At 43.6% G+C, this 21,969-nt stretch overlaps 1 protein-coding gene across 7 annotated transcripts in view; it reads right to left on the bottom strand.

Annotated features, from left to right (window-relative positions):
- Positions 1-21,366, bottom strand: part of LOC144103902 (uncharacterized) — a 33,821-nt gene extending 12,455 nt beyond the window's left edge. For 3 of the 7 annotated variants that reach the window (XR_013308364.1, XM_077636616.1, XM_077636618.1), the window contains exons 1-2: positions 21,140-21,366; positions 11,392-11,483 (exon numbers count right to left, since the gene is read on the bottom strand). Coding sequence is in view for 3 of the 7 variants with exons in the window: in XM_077636616.1 (XP_077492742.1) it covers positions 11,392-11,483; positions 21,140-21,154 (107 nt within the window). In the remaining 4 variants the exon portion in view is untranslated. Of the gene's footprint in view, positions 1-11,391; positions 11,484-13,575; positions 13,641-16,781; positions 16,913-21,139 lie in introns of those variants that run through there. The other 4 variants (XR_013308361.1, XR_013308362.1, XR_013308363.1 and 1 more) reach the window with 4 other exon arrangements.
- Positions 21,367-21,969: the final 603 nt, after the last annotated feature.

Here is a 21,969-nt window from a genome sequence, read left to right as displayed (position 1 = left end):
CCTTCTTGGTGTTATTTATCGATAACTCATAATCCACATCATTTTTCTTCTGAGTCACAAGGTAAGGGCCCTTCCACTGCATCAGTAACTTATTATGATGCGTGGGTAGGAAGATAAGAACCTTGTCGCCCGGATTCAGATTCCTGTGAGTGGCTTTCTTGTCATAGTAGCCCTTATAGCATTCGCGCGCCCTTTCCAGGCCTTGATGTGCAAGCCTACATGTTTCTTCCAACTTGTCCCGCAACTCAAGAACGTATGTGTATGTTGTCTTGAGATCTGATGCAATCTCCTTATAAGCCCACAGCTCCTTGAGTTCTGTAAGTGGACCTCTAACTGTTCTCTCATACAACATCTCGAAGGGCAAGAAATCAAGACTTGTTTGCAGTACTTCGCGGCAAGCGAACAAAAGAGCTGGGAGATATCTATCTCAATCAGTAGGTCTCTCCTGGCACATTTTCTTGATCATATTTTTGAGGGTGCCGTTGAACCACTCTACAAGCCCATTACACATGGGATCGTAAAGCGTCGCCAGTAACTGCCTTACTGACAAAAGGCGGTTAACCTCCATCATTAGTTCCGATGTGAAGTTTGAGCCCCGGTCACTCAAAACTTCTCTCGGGAACCCACCTCGGATTGAACCGCACGTTTCACTGGAATTTCATTATCGCTGATGTCTTGCAAGCTGTTCTCACCGCGGACTTCGTCAGTTTCTTCAACCTAGCCGTCGTCCTGCAAGCTCATCACCTCATAGACCTCACCATGCACCTCTTCGTCAATGGTATACTCTCCACTACTGCGGCGATGGGGCTTTGCGCTCTCGTCCTTGTTCCGCCGTATGCGAAGGTTCTGGCTGATTTTCCCAACCTCACAAAGCCGCATACCAGAGTCACCGGTGAAGCGCTCGATCACTCACCACATCGTGACTTCAGGACCTCCGGTGTTTGCTCACCCTCGCCGTTTGTCAGGAGAACGCGTTGCTATCGCTCGCCGTGTGTTCCAACACATGCTTGAACTTAGCATAGTATGCCCTTCCTCCAGCAACTGGGCATTGCCACTTCACATGGTGCCAAAGAAAGATCCAGGCGACTGGAGACCATGTGGAGATTACCGCGCCCTCAACGCTCACACTTTACCAGACCGCTATCCACTTCCTCATATACAACACTTCACATCAAATCTGGCTGGGTGCACGGTCTTCTCTAAAACTGACTTAGTGAAGGCTTATCGAATTCCTGAGAGCCCGCTGATATTCCGAAGATGGCCATTACCACACCGTTCGGCCTCTTTGAGTACATGCGGATGCCTTTTGGCTTGCGCAACGTTGCAGACTTTTCAGCGAGCTATCAACGAGGTTACGCGAGGCCTCGACTTCGTGTTCACTTACATTGATGATCTCCCAAGCAACCAGATATCCAGTGGACGTCCGAACTAGATCCGAAAGTCCTGTGCATGATTGGACATCCGTCGGATGTACGAACAGAATCGAGTTTCGGATATACTTGACCGTACGTTCATCGGACGTACGAACAGTGTCTGGTTTTGTATATCCGCATGAAAGACTAAGCGTACGTCCGAGGTTTGTACGGCTGAGTATTTTCCCAGGACATGAGTATGGACGTTTTTTACTTTTTGCACAGAAAATTTTCGCCTTTCGTGTATGTATATTTTGTATTCTTTTTATCAAGAAAGGCTTATCCAGGAAATAAATTTTGTGAATTTTATGGGCAAGTTGGCTCGAAATTGCATTAATTCAAACTGCATATCTGCTTCCATTAAATTTTTTGCATCAGATACAGGGTTTGACGGGAATACGTTTGTAAATTTGACCAATTCCACAATCCTTTCTGTAGTGCAAGGGCCGCCAATGACCCAAAATAATTTAAGGGTGGAAGCAGGTGTTGCACAATTTTGAAGCATCTCAGTTACTAATTCTAAGTTTATAATACCTCTACAAATTATCAAAATTGTGCGACATCATGTCCACTTTGTTCGTTAAACGTGCAATTGAAAGCATTCGTAAATTCAAAACTCCCGCCAAATACTCCTGTCATCGTCATCATGTATGTCAGTTTGCGGTCAGTCCAATCCAATCCAACAGCCAACATTGCAGCGCCGTTGCGCCATTGTCATTTTGTTGTGTAGCATGGTGCTGCTTTAGATCTTTGTTATTACCAAAGCGTGGTTTTGTTTTGTCTGCGGACAAAAGTGGTGTGGCACTTGAGCAATTCGAAAGATGCAGGAAGCGCCTGAAGCTCTTCTGGAACGCTGGAATACCGTACTGCACCGACTTTGGATGAAAGAAGGCTTCATTCCCGGAGCCCTTCACTACGGTGTCTCTCATAGCCTGAGTCGCTTTGGGACGTTAAACCCCCATAAACCACAAACGAAACCTTCTTGGCTATCCGCTAACAGTACAATATCGTCGGCATACATTAAACCCGGTATTCGTTGCTCAACAACCTTTCCGCCTAATCTGTAGGACAGATTATAACCTAGACTGCTTCCTTGTAGCCTTCTTTCCATACTTATCATATAAAGCATGAACAGCAGCGGTGATAGAGGACAACCTTGCCTTAATCCTTTGTGTACCTCGACAGTTGTACTCCTAATTCCTTCCCATGTTATTTCAACTTTATATTTTCTCGCTATATTTCCTGTAAAAAATCAATTATCTCATAACCGATACCTTCATCTTTTAATATGTTCCACAGGAGTTCCCTGTTCACGTTGTCATATGCACCGCTTATATTGAGGAAGGCTAAATACAGAGGTCTGTTTTCCGCCTTAGCTATTTCTATGCACTGGGTAAGCGTGTGAATGCCATAGGTGGCTGCCTATGAAGGTGAGTAGTACACTGCTTGAAAATTACTTTTTGGCAATGCAGCAGGATCATATAGCATTTGTTCGTAAGAGACTGGGGTTAGCCACGAACATCACATTCTTTCTGCGCAAAATGTGTGATATACTGTGCCAGTTCACTTTCTACCATCGCTATAATCTGATTTAGGTGCACTTTTTGCTCAAAATGTTTTCACATAATCAGTATGAGTTTTTTACACCTCATTCATATACTACTTTTCATGTCATGCTTTATGTGTTAAAAATATGAGTGCTATTTCACTATTTCCTGTGTGATCTGTTTTTCCGCGGCGACATGAAGATAGCATTGTTGGTACTGGCTGTGCTCCGAGACTTGCTGGATACATAAGTGCATTTGCACTTCTGTCAAACTGGATTTGAAAAAGTTGACATTCAGTACATGAAGTGCCATTCAGCTTCCTTTGGTAAAAGTGTCTGGTAAAACGGTGTCATTGTCTAGTGATAGCAGTATCAGTAAGAAAACATGCATGATATAAAAGTTATACTACACACCTAAATTTTATAGTCAGTATACTTATTCTTTCCACATTCATTTAAAGGCTATAAATTTTGATGTAAAATGCTTGCTTGACATTTGATAGGTAATAGGAGTGCTCTGTAAACACTTCTGTTAATTGGTTGATGTTTCCTTAGAATACTGCATTTTTGCACGAGTTTGACAAGACTGATGTTTGTTGCTTTGTCTTTTCAGAAATTCTGCAGGTGGGAAGATTTGGATGTGCTTTCCAAGCTCGTCATACCTGAAGTCAGATATTGTACGAATATAAGCCATTCCTGTGCTTATGTACATCAATGGCAATAAAATATACCTGCTGTACTTTGAACTGTTTTCCATTTTGTTGTCTCGCGGGAGTGAAAAAAAAAACGCATGCACCATATATGCAAATATCTGAGAAATATCCGTCAACGGACGTCCTCAAACGGACGTCCGACGGCGAGACAAGTATACCTTTGGACTCCCATCGGACTTCTGACGGACGTCCACCGGCTGTTTGCGGATGTTCAGCGGACGTCCGGAACATCCGAAGTGGACCTCCGTCGGCCGTCCAGTGGATATCTGTGGTTGCTTGGGCTCCTCGTAGCAAGTTCATCCGGTACTGAGCATAAAGCTCATCTGCCTGCCGTCTTCCACCGACTGGATGAAAATGGGCTCGTCATCAACCTGAACAAGTGCCTCCTTGGCGTAGCTACAATAGAGTTCCTTGGCCACCTTGTCACTCCACAGGGCATGCGGCCTCTTGACAGCAAAGTCAAAGCCATTCAAAATTATCCCGCCTCCACTTCACTCAAAAAGCTAAGAATTTTTGGGCTTCCTGAACTTTCATCGCCGCTTTCTCCCGAAGTGCGCCTCTGACGGATCTTTTGGCTACAAAAAAGATTCTTCTGCGCCTCTTGAGTAGACCAAGGATGCTGCCGCTGCATTTGCTGCTGTCAAGGTGCTTGCAGATGCCACTTTGCTCATACATCTAGTTCCTGATGCTGTACTGCACCTCGTCACTAACGCCTCGAGCATTGCCGTCGGCACAGTTCTCGAGCAGCACGTCTCTAGTTGGCAGCCTCTCGGTTTTTTCTCCCAGAAGCTCAAGTCACTTGAGACTAAATACAGCACCTTCGGTCGAGAATTGCTCGCTGTGTACCTCGCTATCAAGCACTTTCGCCACTTCCTGGAGGGCCGGGACATTTACATCATCACGGACCACAAGCCCTTGACGTTCGCCTTCCAAAGGAACCACAGCACCTACACTGCATGCGAGATCCGCCAACTGCGTTTTATCTCCAAGTTCACAGTGGATCTCCATCACGTCCATGACCCGGGGAATGCTGCACATTCCCTTGTTGTGCCATGACGTCTGAATCACAAAGTGGACATGAAAGAGCTAACGGCTGCACATCGCAACGATCCAGAGCTGTGATGTCTTCGCTCCTCATCCACGTCCCTGTCCTTCGCCAAATGTCAACTGCCGTTTTCCTCCCAGTTCATTACGTGCGAGACATCCACTGGCGTCTCATGCCCCTATGTACCTTTGGCTTTCTGTCGTTCCACTTTTGAAAAACTGCACTGCCTGAGCCACGCTGGTATTCATGCTATGCAGAAGCTGGTCACATCTCATTTTCTCTGGCCAGCATCAATGCCGACGTCCACCATTGGGCACAAACCTGCCTTCAGTGCCAGCGCGTCAAAGTTCACCGGTATACCGTCATGCCTGCCTCTCCTTTTCGGCTGCCTGACGCACGATTTTCCGACGTTCACATAGACATTGTGGGACCACTCCCGTTATCACGTGGGGGCCTCTCATCTGCTCACCTGTGCAGACCATCTCACCCGCTGGCTCGAGGCATTGCTTATTCCTGACACTAGACACTACAGCCAAGACCATTGCTTCAGCCTTCATGGCCGGCTGGGTCTCTCATTTCGGCTGCCCGTCTGTCATCACCACCGACCGCAGCCGCCAGTTTCAATCGTTTACTTCTTTTGCCCTGTTTACTTCTCTTGCCAATATTCTGGGTGGTCGCCACATCCATACGACCGCCTACCATCCCTCGGCCAATGGCATGGTGGAATTTCTCCACCGACAACTGAAGGCTGCCCTTACCCCTTATCAGCCAAGCGAACGCTGGTCAGACCACCTTCCCTTCGACCTCTTGGGCATTCGCTTGGCACTGAAGGCTGACCTCGGCCGCTCATCTGCTGAGCTAGTCTACAGCGTTCCCCTGCGTCTCCCTGGAGAATTCTCTCCTTCCTCCCCTCCTTTAATCCATTACACTTCCACCTACATCCGAGACCTATGCAAAACATTCCGCCACGTTACTCCCGTCACCCCTGCAGCCCGTCACCTTCAGTCCGTGTTCGTCAGCCAGGACCTGGCCTCCTGCCGTCTGGTCATCCGCCATGGCCACGTCCGTCCACCCCTCACGACAGCCTATGATGGACCGTTCCGTGTCCTCCATCGTGCGCAGAAGACATTCACGTTAGACGTCAATGGCCATGAGGATGCCTTGGCTGCTGACTGCCTCAAACCAGCCTACATTGCCACTCTGCCTGTCAGCCCTACACTCGCTCTCGCTTCGACTGTGCCACAATTGTGCGCAGCTTTCTCCAAGCACATGTTCTGGACGAATCCTGTGGTTTCGCTCTACGGGGGGGAGCCCTGTAGTGACCCTCGCACCGTGCTCGGCTCGCAGGCCATGGCACACGGCGCCAGACAAGAAAGAGGAAGTTGGGCTAGGCCATCGCAGCGCGAGCAGCGCAAATAAACAATTCGAACCTCAATGCTGTCGGAGCTGGGCCTTAGCTCCGACAACTACAAAGTGCATTAACCAATTTTAGTTGATTAGGACCCCTTCAATTTTTATCAAGTCAAAGAGATTACAGTGAAGATCCTGATCTTCAGAGCAGCCTATTTTTTTTAAAAGACCAAGCTCTTCTTTTCTTTCTCCAGCAAAATATGGTATATGGTTTCTTAAAGCTTGACAATGCGTACATATGTACTTGGGAGATTTGCCATCACGTTGCGACAGGTAGCGAGACCAACGTTAATGACGTGCAAACAGGCTGGCATAGAACTCAAATTCCTAAGTGGGGAAGACTGCCCACAAAAAATTTAAAACAGCAGTATTCTAAGCAGCTATCGGGACTGAAATTACAGAATCTGCCAGTCAGAGTTTATTTAAGCGCAACTGGGAATATTTCTGATGACCGGCACACATCTTCACGGGAATGCCTACATGGTGAAGAACTGGCCACACATGATCGCAAATCTTCACCAACCACCCGGTATTGTTACACACTCATACGCCAGACAACTCGCCCCGAACGGTGAAAAAAAGCGAGATTGGGCTGTCTGCTGGTGGCGATAAAAAATACTGCTAAGACAATAAACGTGACACCACTCTTAAAGCAATACCATGGTCCTGCTAAAATAGAATACATTAGCTGAAAACAGACACCACATAACCCCTGTTCACAAGCCAAGTCATGCGAACCTTGGATACGAGCTCTTTACAACATGTAGAAGTAACAATGCTGGCACAGCCCGATAATTAGATTGCACCTCACCTAAAACCAAAGATCAAGTATAATGCTGGTGAAAGCTTACCAAAACAGGAACTTGTGTGCCACCATAATTTACATGATTTATATATTCACCCTCAGGGCCTAAAGACACTACAGAAGGGAGTGTGATAACATACAATGAATACTATACAGTGCAGCAAAAAAATATATCTATTACCAGGATAGAGGCAACAAAAAATAAAAATAAAACTGCAAGAACAAATCAAATCAAATCGTTTTATTTTCACCAGATATTTACTGGTTGGAGCACCTGGGCTAAAAGCTGCTCGAGGCAGCTTGACAAGGCCCAGGTGAACATTACAAGGTAGGGCGTGGTGAACCTGAAAACATTACAATGTAAACACCTCGAAATAAATAGAGCAGAACAACGAAACCGACGTGTTCACACATGCGTTACAGAAGCGCTCAAAAAGTAAGATATGTAGTATACAAAACATTGTAGCTCCACTAAATAAATCATGTAATCAAACATTGCAATCAAAACATGAAGCCCTGAGGCGTATCATAACATATTTCTCATAGAAAACGGCCGGAAACTACTTGAAATGGCAGATACTTGCCAGTTATACAATAATTAAAACACCACAGCCCATATGTAATCTAAAAAAAAATTGGCACAAAGTACAGCAAACAAGTGCACTAGGTTATGAGAAAAGCACAACTAATTCGAAGGATATGTTGTGTACGACTAGTAATCACAGCTTTGTTCATGCGATTTTTATTCTGATATGTTAAGAAATTGTTTCCTCAACTGGTTTAGCATGGGCTTAGTATAATAACTGTACCTGTTTAGTAGTGATGGAAGATTATGTTTTAGTGACTGGTTTTTATAATTAGTGTGGAAGTGCGAGACGAACCAAATTTCTGAGTTTCTTGTTGAAACGATACTTTCGCGACGATTTAATAATGCGGTGGCAACTAAGAAGTTATGAAAGAAGCCTCGCGAAAGATAAAATGAGCGTAAAATATGAAAGTCGTACAAACACGGCACGGGGATGATATTATAGGTCGTGAACAAGGGACTGGCGTGAAAGAGGTATCCATGGTTTAGAAAATAACGGAGGATTCGTTTTTGCAGGACAAAGATTTTGTGCATTAGTGGTTCCCCAAGCAAGATGGCATGTGTGAGACAAATAATGCATGATATAGTTGAAGCTTGATTTGAATTGGAAGGATTGTCCGGCAATGTGAGACAGTGCCAACTGTCTTGGAGATTTTCTTGCATATGTCTACAACATGCAAGTCCCAGTTAAGATTACTGTTTAATATAACTCCTAATATTTTGTGTGACTTAACTATTTCTATATTCAGGCCTTCATAGGTGACTGGATGGTTTAATTGATGTACTTTATTTTTCGCTCTGAAAATCATTCCTTTCGTCTTTGTTGGGTTGGCTTTCAGTCCATTTAACTTTGACCATGAGGACAACTTTATAAGAAAGTTTTGTCACTGCTCTCTCAGCACATTTGCATCTGGACTGGGCATAAGTATTGTACAGTCGTCGGCGTATATGATGAATTTAATTGATTTGTCAATGCGTAAAATATCATTGACAAAGACATTAAACAAGAGCGATCCAAGTAGGCTTCCTTGCGGAACACCGTTAGTGACTAGTAGAAAGTTTGATCGATGGTTACCCAAGCTTACCATTTGTGTTCTGATGCTTAAATAGGATCTAATTAATTCCAGGGGTGTGCCTTGGACACCGTACCAAGACAGTTTTGTTTTAAGGATGCTATGGCTTAAGGAGTCAAAAGCTTCCGTGAAGTCTACGAAAAGGCCAAGGGTAACAAATTTTCTATCAATGTTATCCAACAGTTTCTTTCAGAGTTAGGAGAGCAGTTTCGGTTGACTTCCCTGCTCTGACACCATGTATGTCATCGCTGAAAACATTTTTTATTGCAAAATATTTCATGACACGCGTGAACATAAGCTTTTCCAGCCCTTTAGAAAAGACGGGAAGGATACTTATTGGCCTGTAATTAGCCGCAATGTTTATCACCACCTTTAAAAATGACCGAAACTCTAGACCATTTCATTTCAGTGGGAAAGATGCCAGATTCAAAAATTAAGTTAAACATGTGCACCAATACTGGAAGAAGGAATTCCGGTACATATTTTACTGGCTTGATTTGTAGACTATCACAATCTAAAGCAACATTGTTATTTAGGCTTCTGAATGTTCTGGACACTTTGGTTTCGTCAGTGGGTTCCATAAAAAGACTGCTTACGGGGCTGCACATTATATTTTCATCCTGTGTCAAGAGGTGTGCTGTTGCGCCAATGCTGACAAATGCTTATTGAAGTAATGTGCGAGCGACTTGCAGGTGAGTTCTTTGTTGTCAACAAGAATCCTATCTGGGGCTGAGTTGAAGCTGCTGCGGCCCAGTACTTTGTTCACTACTTTCCAAGCTAAGTTGGGCTGATTTCTAGATATATCTGCAAATAGGTGATAATACGCATGCTTTGCTCGCTTGATCTCGGCGTTAAGTTTATTTCGCGTCTTTTTGAATTCCTGAAAAGCCTCTGGGTCACGCGTGCACAGGAAGGAATGGTACAAGCGGTTTTTATGCGTTATCATTCTCATGTGGCATCGCGTGATTAAGGGCTTTTTTATTTTCTTTGAGCGTGTGCCTGTTTTAAAAGGAAAATATTGTCCGTATAAGCACACAAATGTTTCAATAAAAGCAGAATATGCCTCAACCGTGCATGTTTTTTTAAAAATAAAAGACCAGTCACAAGTACTTATTTCATTTTTAAACAATTCCATTGCATCAGGTGTAATACACTGAAATGACAAAGAATCGCGAACTGTCACATTACTGCTGTTTGTGTACTTGGAACAAAAACATAAATACAGGGCAGTGGTCGCTTACATCACATGCAATTGTGCCGGCATGGTGGATGGTTGTTTCAATGTTGGTGATAATTAGATCTAGTGCCGATGTACTTGACAAGCGACATGAGTGGCTGTAGAAATGTTGCTAAAACCAGTTGAGGATAATCTAGTAGTGAAATCGAAAGCTGTGTTGCTGTTTTCTAAGATATCAACGTTAAAATCTCTAGAACACGTTAGTTGCATTTTGGTTTCAGAGACATACTCCAAAAATTCTTCCAATAACTCCAGAAAGCATGACAAGTTGCCACTGGGAGGGCGGCACACAACCGATAGGATTTCATCCTTGCTTTGTAACACCAACATTTCACAGTCAAGTCACTTTGGTATATTCAGGCAAAATATCAATTTTTAGGTGCATCAGTATAGATTGCAGTACCACCACCTCTTCGATCTGTACGGTTAGGAAAGAAACCTTTGTACCCATACAGGTTAAGGGTATTGCAGCCCTTGTAGTACCATGTTTCAGTCAACATAATTGTATTAAATTTAAAGCTAAACTGGTTTAAAAGGCTACTGATAGTGTCATCTTTGTTTATTGCCGACCGGGTGTTGAAATGTAGGATAGATGTGCTCGACAGAAAGGGAGGAAAAACGGATTGTGGTAGAGCAAACGCTCGATAGTCTATACTGAACCGCTACTGCGCTTTTTAAAAGTATTTTGGAAGGTCGTGTTCTCCGGCAATCTGTATTATCTTCGAGGTTTCTGTCTGCTTCGCAAATACTTTGCCATTGAATGGCCACACTGATTTCCATTTATGTTCTGTTTTCCTCTTTCTGGCCAGAACAAGCAGCTGGTTAAGCACAGGACAAAAATGTTCATCGACATACACAGGTGCTGAGCCATTGTCTGGGTCATTGCCGCTAAAACCTATGTCTGCGTAGGTGAACCTAACCTTCTTTGCTTTCTTGAGTGCCACGTCATGTTTTGCATGTGATTTAAATTGCACTATTATGTTTGACTTGTCTGGGTTGCAGGTTGGTACTTGATGGCAGACTTCAATATCAGCAGGCGTGATTGGGAATTCGATGGCAGTGCCTATTCTGGATACGATGTCTAGAACATGTTCATCTTCTTTTCTTTTGATGCCTTGGATTTCAATGTTTAAGTTTCTCAAGTATTGCTCTAGGCTCACAATTCTATTCTTGTATTCCTCTGCCTTACTTCCAAGATCGCACTTTGCACGAAGTGCTTGGCTTTCGTTTTGCAGGGCAGTGTTTTTTGCAACTTCAGCCTCTAACTTGATTTTTAGTTCTTCAGTTGTGGAATCTGCAAATTCTATGCTTTGATATTTCTTTGTTCATTTTGTATCTCGTGCAGTTCAGTGCGAAGGTCTCACTCGGATGCCTCACGTAGTAACTTAAGCTCCTGGCGGAGCTCGTCTTTAAACTTCATGACATCTGCTTTTATTTCCTCTTTAAATTTTGCCAGATTCTTATCTAGTGAGGTAGCACTCAACAAGCACACACCCACACGTCAAACTTGGCAGCAGTGATGACAGGACTATAGCTACGGAAAAAGTGCACACAAGACACTGACCTGCGTGAGAAGCAGACCTCCTTATAAGTCCTTATAAGTCCAGAGCGTTGATGACCGTGCCACCTAGACCGTGCCACCTGGCAAAGGCACAACTGTCAGATGGTGAAAATAAATCCAAACAAAACATGAAATTTTCTGTTTTCAATTAGTTTTCACTGATTGGAGTCAAATAAATTTTAAAAAAGTCAAGTATGACTTGAAAGAACACCTATGTTGAGGAGATAATCGATGCAGCCTGAAATGAGTAGGGCTAGTTAGCAATGTACATGTAGGCAGACCTTGTGAAATAGACAAAACGAAAAAATTTTTCTCCAGTGTGAAAGCAGTGACAACGATAGGTAGTCTTCATAGTGGTAACACTAGAGCTACAGCGATAACTGGAAAGCATAAATAGGAACACTTCATTTTGTACAGAAGCAAATTCAGATTCTATTGACCTGCCACAAACTGATGCTGCATATTCCATTTAAATCGAACAAGAGCTTTATAATAAAGAAGTAAATTTACTGAATTAGAGAAGAGGTCGAAATTTCTACGCAGGTATCCTAACATATGGTTGGCATTGTTAGCAATAAAAAGAGAGGCGAGAAGTTATATGCACACCGAAATATATGTAAAAAGACAGTTCCAGGGGGGTATTATTAAGTTCGTAAGTGGCTGTTATGGTGCCATGTGGAGAAACACACGTGTTCAAACACGTGTTCACTATTATTACTGTGCAAACACTCGCATCAGAGCTGAGCAAAAATCTTGCTTGCTCGTCTTGCTTGTGCATCGCTCGTTGCCATAGCAACTATGATGCCAAGCACCAAGAACTTGGGCTGGGCCACCGCCAAAATTTTACCTTGGCCAATCTGGACCAAATCTGATGTCCAATCATAACTGAGTGTGCCCAGCAAAATGGCAACCTGCAAATTTCCCCTGGGCCATTTCTAAAATTTGGCTTGCCACCACAGAAATTTGACCTTGGCCAACATGACCAACCATACGTGGGTATTCCCGACACAATGACGACATCCAAATTTTGCCCTGGCCATTGCCAAAATTTTGCCTAGGGCACTCCTAAAATTTGACCATCCGGACCAAAATAGATGTCCAACCAAAAATGGATGTGCCCGAAATGATGACAACCTCCAAATCTGATCCGTACTATTGCCAAAATTTGGCCTAGGTGACCACCAAAATTTGACTTAACTGGACGACTCAGACCAATATAGAGGTCCAATCATAATTGAGCATGTCCAACAAGATGGCGCCCTCCAAATTTGCCCCAGGTCATTTCCAAAATTTGACCTGGGCCAACTCCAATCTGACCAACCAAATTGGGCATGCCTGACACAATGGCAACCTCCAAATTTGGCCCAAGCCACTGCCAAAATGTGGCAGGCCAATGCTAGCCACAGCTCAGGAGCTTCAGGTTTCAATGGCAGATGCCGTGGCTAGAAACACCTTTTCCTTCCTCTGTAAAAAGAGCCACTAATAAATAACAAAAGAGCCACTGTCGAAATTTGACCTTGGCCAATTCGGACCAAAAGAGATGTCCAACCATAATTGAGCATGCCTGACACGATGGCAACCTCCAAATTTGACCCGGGTCATTACCAAAAATTTGGTGCAGGCCACCCCTAGAAAAGCTTTGCATAGCTTTAAGATTTCAGGCATCTTATTGCTACGTTATCGATTGTGGCATCACAATTTACGTCATCGTGGTTTCGCACGTCACAGATCGTGAAGCAGAGTTAAACCCAGGCTAATTTTTTAATAAAAAATTTTCAAGTCGCATGTGTTACAGCCTTCCAAACATGGTTAATACCACACTAAAAAGAATCGTAACAGTCACTGCTAATGTCAGGGTAAATAACACAGTTAAGAGAAGAAAGACATAAAGGAAAAGCAAATTTAATTGGAAAATCATTTAAATAACCAAGAAAAAGTAAGGGCCCAAGAACCGAACCCTGAGAAATGCCCAAGCCCACTGGCGAGGAATGAGAGGTAGTTTTATTTGTAGTCACAAATTGAGAACGATAAGTAAGGAAAGACTAGAGCCACAAAATATCATCACGTTCGAGATTGAGATTACTGAATTTGAAAAGAAGTAATTGTTGCGAAACTCTGTCAATAATTTTTGAGAAATTGAAGAATGTGCACTCTGCCAAGAACCCTGGTCAAGAATGAAATGCAGACCTTGTGTAATACAAAGAAGCAGTGCCTTGCATGAAAATGTTGTATGAAACCCTTGCTGGCGATGACTGAAAAAGAGATTTGAAATTTGATATATTTGGGTAATGCCTGTATTATATTATTGTACTAGCATGTTAGAAATATACTCGCAGTGCATGAAGTGGTTCACTGATGGTGCGTCTTCGTCCTGATGTGCTCATTCGCCGCATGCCAGTTCTGCTTTGCGGCAAAGCCACATAACCGGAGTACAAGGATATGCTGTGGCGCATGAAAATATGCGATATACTACATTATTCTATCTAAGACATGCTATATAGTATTGCTACAAGGGAAGCTTCACAGGGCAAAAAAAGAAAAAAAAACGGCGCTGAAAAATTTGAGGAGGCCAACGTGCTCCAAGAACTTGTTAATGTGGCTCCATCGCAAAACAGCAGTCTTGTATACGTACGTCAGACCGAATATATATACTCCTATATTTACACTCAGTGGGATATTTTTTGTATCAAATCAATGCTCTACACAAGTAGTTGTCGTGACAAAACGGTGTATATACACAGCACTAAAAACTGCGATTACAGAGAAAGGGGTACATGCTTTCCATGCATGTTCAGTTCAGTGTATTCAAGCAAACTCATCAGCAGTTGTCACATCCGTGCGCTCCTTCGCTTCGCGCGTTATGAGGGCCAGTTGGTCACATATATTTTTGATATCAAACATGTACAACCAACTGGCCCCCACTGCTGCCTTGTGAAACATACATATGTGCCACTTATTTTTATTTCACATGTATAAGGACATAAGAGAGGCTGGACTGGTCCCATTATGCGATTACTTTCTGCGGCGAAAAATTTTCAATTCCGCGAACTGAGAACAAAGAATCTGCAGTATTCTGAAGGAAATATTAAAGAATACTTCAAAATGCATTTCGTGCTATCTTTGTTAGCTGTCTGTAAATGTTAGCTGTTAGAATGTAGGTAAGGCAACCTTTGCCACTAGGCTTTTAAGCCGCCAGGAGAAGCCAAACCTTAAACAATTGCCTCGTGGGCTACGGTGGCTCAGTGGTTAGGCCGGACGCTCGGCTACTGATCCGGAGTTCCCGGGTTCGAACCCGACCGTGACAGCCGCGTTTCAATGGAGGTGAAACGCAAAGGCGCCCGTGTGCTGTGCGATGTCGGTGTACGTTAAAGATCCCCAGGAGTGGTGGAAATTATTCTGGAGCCCTCCACTACAGCACCTCTTTCTTCTGTCAGTCCCTACTTTATCCCTTCCCTTAGGGCGTGGTTCAGGTGTCCGCCAAGATAAGTGAGACAATCACTGCGCCATTTTCTTTCCCCAAAAACCGATCTTTTTCCCCATGATATGCTTGCGGCAAAGCTAGGCAGGGCGGTGACGGATGGAAAGCAGGAGGTACGGGCTATTGAGAAAGCGTAGGCATCGAGCAGGGAAAGCAAAGAAGGGCTCGATTGTGGCCCGCGCATCAGAACCATTGCCTGTCAAATAATGTCCAACACATCTGTTCATACTGCATGCATTTCCTTAGGGGGAAACCGCCCTTGCATCATATATATAAAAACTGCAACACAAAACAACACATATTAAAAATATCAAGTATGAAGCTCTGTAATCTCCAGGCTGCTTTTGATATCATCATTGAGCTCCATTGATCCTAATATACAAAATTTAATTCCCCTTATGTAATATGCCAAAGGGGCCTGGTCTATAAGATAATAAAACAAATACTTTCCACTGTTTAAAATTTGATTGAGTGCATGTAGATTTTGGACTGTGCCATGCATGCCATATTACAGTAAGCTGCCCTTTCTAAAATATCCACCAAGCAGATGCACTTCTGCCATAGCCCTTTGGTAATTAATATGGCTGCATGCAGAAGGGTGCAGCCATGTAACTGATGAAAAAATGTTTAAAAGGAGCCAGCACAGTGACATCTATCAAATGCAGGTTGCATGCAGCTATGTTTTATTGTTAATTATCTGAATCATTTTGCCTACATGCGACAATTGTGAGAGTATGGAGAATGAACCAGTGCTTTCTAAAGTGTGTTTTGTTGGTCATCATTTGGAACAGCCAATCTCAGTTCATCGCAGGGTGGAGACCAATCACAAACCTCTAATCACTTTTCTGTCAGTCATGGCCGTACCATTCAAGCTAATTTCTAAGTCTGATTTCTTATTGCTGTTAATCAATTGGCAGCTCACAACAGTGTTGAAACAGTCAAGGACACACAATATCTCTACTTTCAGTAAAATTTATACTTTTGCATGATTTGTAGCACTGGTCTGCTCTAGGTGCATGTACTGTACAGTCTTTTCCAAAAAATATACAGCCCCAGAGGTTTGCTTCCAAGCCTGGTAGCGCGGCTCCTAAGCACATCTGACAGTCGTAAGCTTGGGAGGGTCAAGGTTTTAAGTTCCTCCTGCTTCCGTGAGATTACGGTTCCTGAGTGTACAAGAGGAGCTGCGCTGCAGGGCTCAGAGGCCTTGAGCTGTATAATTTTGACAAAGGCCGTTGGGTATCCAATACTGATTTCAGTAACTTATTCTTATATTTAGGCTCCAGCTACTGCAACTGACTGGTTGCAGGAGACCTTTGAAAAAAAAGAGGCTGAATTTCCAAGGCACCAAAAAGAAAGGGTGCCATGCGACTTTGAGCCTGAAGTGGATTGAACTGTTTCCAGATTTTAAGGTATGTTCATATGCATAACAAGCAAGGAAATTTTAGCAGTTCAGCTGTGTTCTTCTGCCTTAATAATACTTTCTCACATTAGTGTGCAGCCCAAGCAGCTCTGTAACCATTAGTTGTGAAAGCATGTACTCCTCTCTTTTTGCACAGAAACTCTGTTGCTACTACTTTTTTCTGAAAATCAAGCTGTCAAAAAATAGGTACTATTCTTGAGCTGAAATTCAAGTACAAATAAGCTTGCTTTTGACTATTCACTCCACAACTAGATTTTTTTTTCCTCCTGAGTTATGTATAGTAGTGAGAATGAAGGTTCCTCCACCAGTCTTCAAAGTCATGGTGCAAAGCCAAGTGCCCATGCGGCAAATCAATGGCCTGTACATTTCGACAAAGGGTATATGCGCTGTGACAATACCTTTGCATCCCTTCTCCATTCCTCTTTTCAATCTCCTCATCCCTTCTCACGTGTGCAGGCTAGCCAACCAGAACATCATTCTGGTTAACATCCTTACCTTTCCTTTTCCTCATGGGTACCCCTTCTTTTCTATCTCTCTATTTCGTTTTCAACGTCTCGTTGGTCATCGTAAACGTGTGCCAGCCTTGTCGCAGGATTCTGTCAATGTGCATATCATGCGATACAGTGCTGCAAATAAGACACCGGGTCAGTTCCAGGGTTTCGTGGCTTGAGTCTCTAAGGCACTTTTCAAAGCCTCATCCTGGATTAATAACGAGCATTGAAAGAGGATTGAAAGTCATCAAGGAATAAATTAAACCACCCACTGAGAATCGATTGAAGATGTAACCACAACTTTCTGTGCCTCCAGTTTTTTACACGTATTTTTCATCATCAGCAGAGCAGCAGCAGCAGCCCGATTATGCCCACTGCAGGACAAAGGCCTCTCCCTTATCTCTCCAATTATCCCTGTCCTTTGCCAGCTGCGGCCACCTTATCCCAAAAAACTTCTCAACCTCATCCACACACCTAACCCTCTGCCACCCCCTGCTAGCCTGGTTTACCTTCTCTTGGCATCCAGTGTGTTACCCTCAACTCCCATCGGTTAATCTTTTCTTCATATTACGTGAACTGCCCAAGCCCATTTATGCTTCTTGATGTCAACTAGGATGACGTTAGCCCGCATTTGTTCCCTGGCCCACTCTGCCCGCTTCCGGTCTCTTAACATTATACCCAGCATATTTTCTTTCCATAGCGCACTGCATTGTCCTCAATTTAATTTGAACCCTTTTCATAAGCCTCCGCGTTTCAGCCCCATTGGCAAGTACCGGTAAGGCACTTTCCTCTTCAGTGATATTGGTAAGCTGCCATTCATGACCTGAGAGAAACAGCCAAATGCGCTTCACCCCAGTCTCATACTTCTAGTTATTTCTCTCCCGTAATCTGGATTTGCAGTCGCTGCCTGCCCTATGTACAAATATTCCCTTACCACTTCCAGCACCTCACTACCAATTGCAAACTGCTGTTCCCTTCAGAGACTGCAAACTGCTGTTCCTTTCAGACTGTTCCACACATTACTTTGGTTTTCCACATATTAACTTTTAGACCAACCGTTCTGCTCTGCCTGTCCAAGTCATTGATCATGCTATGCAGGTCATCCCATGAGTGACTTAATTGGCCAGGCAATGTTGTTAGCGAATTGCAGATTACTAAGGTATTGTTCAAGAACTCTTATTCCCAAATATTCCTAGTGTAGGCCTCTGAATACCTCCTGTAAACAGGCTGTGAATAGCAATGGCGAGATCAATTTCCCTGTCTGACGCCCTTCTTTATTTGAATTTTATTGCTGACTTTACGGAGGACTATGGTAGCTTGGCAGTTGCTATATATATCTTCCAGTATTTTCCCATGAGACTCTTCTACACCCTGATTCCGCAATGCATGCATGACTGCTGAGGTTTCCAGCTGAGTTGCATGCTTTCACGTGATCAATGAAGGCTATACCGGGTGTTTCAGCGAACACTTTCAGAAATTTTAAAATATAGGCTTTTTGGGGTAAAAATATGCCTTTTGCGATATAGTATTACCAGTGTTGGCGGACACCACAAAACCGGTGAATTGTCTGAAGTAGTGAGCTGGTTGACTAAGGAACTTGCAAGGTGAGAGCAGATTTCATGTTCCATGATCTTACAGAGGATGCTCATAAATGAAATGGGTTGGTAGTCAGTAGAAGAATGTCTCCATACCTGTTCAATAGAACTACCTTGACCACCTTCCAATCAGTGGGGACAGAACAAAATTCAAGAGATTGCTCAAGTAGCTTAGAAAGAATATTACCACCATGAACTGTCACATTTTTTAGAGGTTTAGACGATGTTGCCCTAACTACCTCAAGATGACATCTTGAGCTGTTCAATTACTTCTTTAATTGCGGTAGGATCTACAGCATTAGGGTTCATTAAAAAAAATATGGATGAATAATGAGGATATGTGATATCTAAATTGTTTGTAAAAGCACCCTTTAACATTAAGAACATCCATGCATATTTCACTGGCAATTACCTGGCCACTTGATGTTTTTTGGTTAATTGTAGAGTTGTCCAGTTTGTTAACAATGTACCCAAATTGTCAAGTGTTAGTAAGTAGCATCAATGGAAGAGTGTGACTGAAAATGATTCCTAAGTTTTTTCAGTGCAGTTTTATATTAAGAATCAGAGCACTTAAATGTCTTGCACAAGTATACAGAATTACATTTTGGCAGAGCAAAGCAGACGTTTTTTGTTGTTAGACAGCTTTTTAGCGATAAGTAACGTACAGAAGTGCAGGTGCTTTCGTGTTTTGCACACAGGACGACGATGTTTAGCATGGTGGACAGTAATAACCGGGCACATCAAACCGCAAAAATGCATTAAAAAAAATTGAAGGGGGCACTTAAGACGCTTAAGGGTATGATGCAATAGGGTTAATGGGTCAATCCCCATATATGTGGAATTGGTCATTCTTGGCTTTACATTTATAGATCAATGGGACTCTGATACCTCTCCTGGCATAAAAGTGCAGCGGTTAAGCGATGCGCCACTGCCAGACGATGGCAGGTGCTGCCACTGGTGGGGCTTGTGCGACCCAAGTTGTTCTTCCCACTCATTCATTTAATTGCCACCTGCCACAGTGGTCAGTTTGCTCTCAATGAAAAAGTCACGTGACCTCCAGGATTTTCTTGCTTATGATGCCGCTGACCCTGCCGAATTTTCTGCAGAAAGAGAGCTTTAACACTATTTCTTTAAAAACCTGTGCCAAAATGCAGCCTTTCCTAACCGCAACTCATATGTTCTGAACAGTAGAACTCAACAAGCAAAAGACCGAAGGTAACTTTGTCCACACAAAAACAACGGTACTTTTACTGACTGCATGCACATGCTGCATCCAAGGTTGAATGCTCTGGGTGAATCTTGAAGGTCCTTCAGGGTTTTTCAACGTTTATCATTTGAACAATGCAAAAATGCATGAGTGAACTGCACAAAAGATGTCAGAACAGAATTAACACTGCCCTTTCTGAGAAACATGAAAGAAAAATGCATTGAAGTGCACAAAGCTGGGCTACATAAAATCCGCTCGATGCACCTATGATCTACAAGATGACTCATACACGACATCACAGAGCCCATCATGTTGAACCACGCAAAGATTCCACAGGGCAGGCAGCTATCGGTGGATTAGATGGACAAACAAGCTTTCTCCATGTTCTAGTCCAGCAACATGGCGATCTTAACAGGCAGAGGGATCAGCACTGGAAAGCCAGATGGCTGCTCACAATATTCTGGACCAATTGAGTGAATTAAGCATAAATTAAATGAAATCTACTGCCTTTAGATTTGAGCAAGAACAAGGGAAGGCCCTATGCAGACTTCTTCAGTAAGCCTGTTGACTGATTTCCCAAAACACTTGGAACATAGGAGGCATCACAGTGCCACTGCTCAGTTCATCAGTGAAAAAAAATACACAAGGAAAAACCAACAGCTAATACACCTACATTAGTGCACTGCAGTTTCAAAGATCATGCTAACAAGTATGCGATGCCTTCAGTTAACGAATCATTACGGCTTCCTTTCGCTGGACAGTGCACCATTCAAGCAAAGTTTCCCATTTGTGCAAAACGACAAAGCTTCCTTTCTAGTGAATTAGCATTCCACTTCACAATGAAAAGAAGCAGCAGACACGTTTAAAACATACATTTCCATTTAGTCGGCAAACTGCTAGCATACGCTGATCAAGCATAAAAGATTAGGATGCCGATACGCGCACTTGCAATGGGAGCTCAAAATGTTGCGTCCAATGCCGGTTGCGTGTGTAATGCCGACGTTGGTTTCGATGATCCGAGAACTGTTAGTCAAAGCCTCGTGCATCATGGCCATGCTAGATTCAAGTAAGAGAATTTCTGGCATAAGTTCTGCGCAAACAAGCTCATCTGCAGGACGCTAAGTTGCGTGCAATTTAACCTTCCAAAATAAATCGTTCCCGCCTATTTCGAACAGCGAATTGCGGAGGAAACGCGAACGGCAAGTACCGTCGACAGCACTCTGAACACGAACGCTCGATTGCGCGTCCTGAACCGTTATTACGGCCCCTGAGCGATGGGCACAGAGTTCGAGACGATGCTGCACGGTGCGTTTGCGGAGGTTGGAGGCAGCTCGTGCCCTGCCAACGGCCTAGTATTGTCACAGACCCAGCGGCGCTAATCTCAATCGAAGACGCGCTCGAGCGTTCGTGTTTAAGCGTGCTGCGGTCCGGCATCTTCTAGCGCAGGTACCGAACTTCCCACCAAGACATTCAAGTATGCTGAAATTCGAGAAATCAATCATTTTAAACACCCACAAGCTTTTTCTTCCGCAAAACTACCAGTCGTCTTGCTGGACTTACCAAAATGATGCTCATTGCGTGCAAGGTTCGTCGGCACTGCAGCGATGTGTATGAGCAAGGCCATTTTATGGTTCGTTAGCATCGAAAGCAAATAAAAAAACATACGACAGGCGCAGCGGAGCACGAAAAGGACAGTAATCACAAACAATAGCACGCCAAACTTCGTTTACAACCCATTTCATTCAGCGTGCCGCAGCTGGCTTTGCCGGGCTCGCGTCAGTGCATGGACAGATGGATGGATGAATACGGCTGAACCCTTTAAATCAGGCGGTGGCTCAAGCCACCTAGCCATGTCTTGTGAAATTTTACTCCTGTCTTGCTTTTAGCCACCAATCGTATAACCTTCGCTTGGTTACTTCTACCCACTTAAAATCTACTTTCCCTTCACTATCCTTAAACCCCAATGCCTTGTGTAAATCAGCCCCGCTGCTTTCCGCTGTAAGGGGAAGCCTTTTACAGGCAAGTATCAAGTGTTCAGCCGTTTCCTCCTCCTCTCCACACGCAATGCACAACGTGTCTATCTTGTGGTACCTGACTCTATACGTCTTAGTCCGCAAAACTCCAGTCCTGGCCTCAAATAACAAACAGCTTCCCCTACAATTATCATGGATATTTTCTTTGGCAATTTCCTGTTTAAAGGTCCGGTATGTTCCCAGTGCCGATTTCGTCAGCATCCCTGTTTTCCACAGAGCTCTCTCTGTTTCTTTAACCTTTTTCTTAACCGATAATTGCTGATTTAATTGCCCCATTACTGCTGTCCAGATATTTGCTTGTCAATTTTCTAGTTCGCTTTCTCCATTTCGTGTCAACATTCTTTATATACAGGTATC

Source organism: Amblyomma americanum, chromosome 9 (assembly GCF_052857255.1).
Source record: "Amblyomma americanum isolate KBUSLIRL-KWMA chromosome 9, ASM5285725v1, whole genome shotgun sequence".
Lineage (NCBI taxonomy): Eukaryota > Metazoa > Arthropoda > Arachnida > Ixodida > Ixodidae > Amblyomma > Amblyomma americanum.
This window is presented reverse-complemented; position numbering and strand designations above follow the sequence as displayed.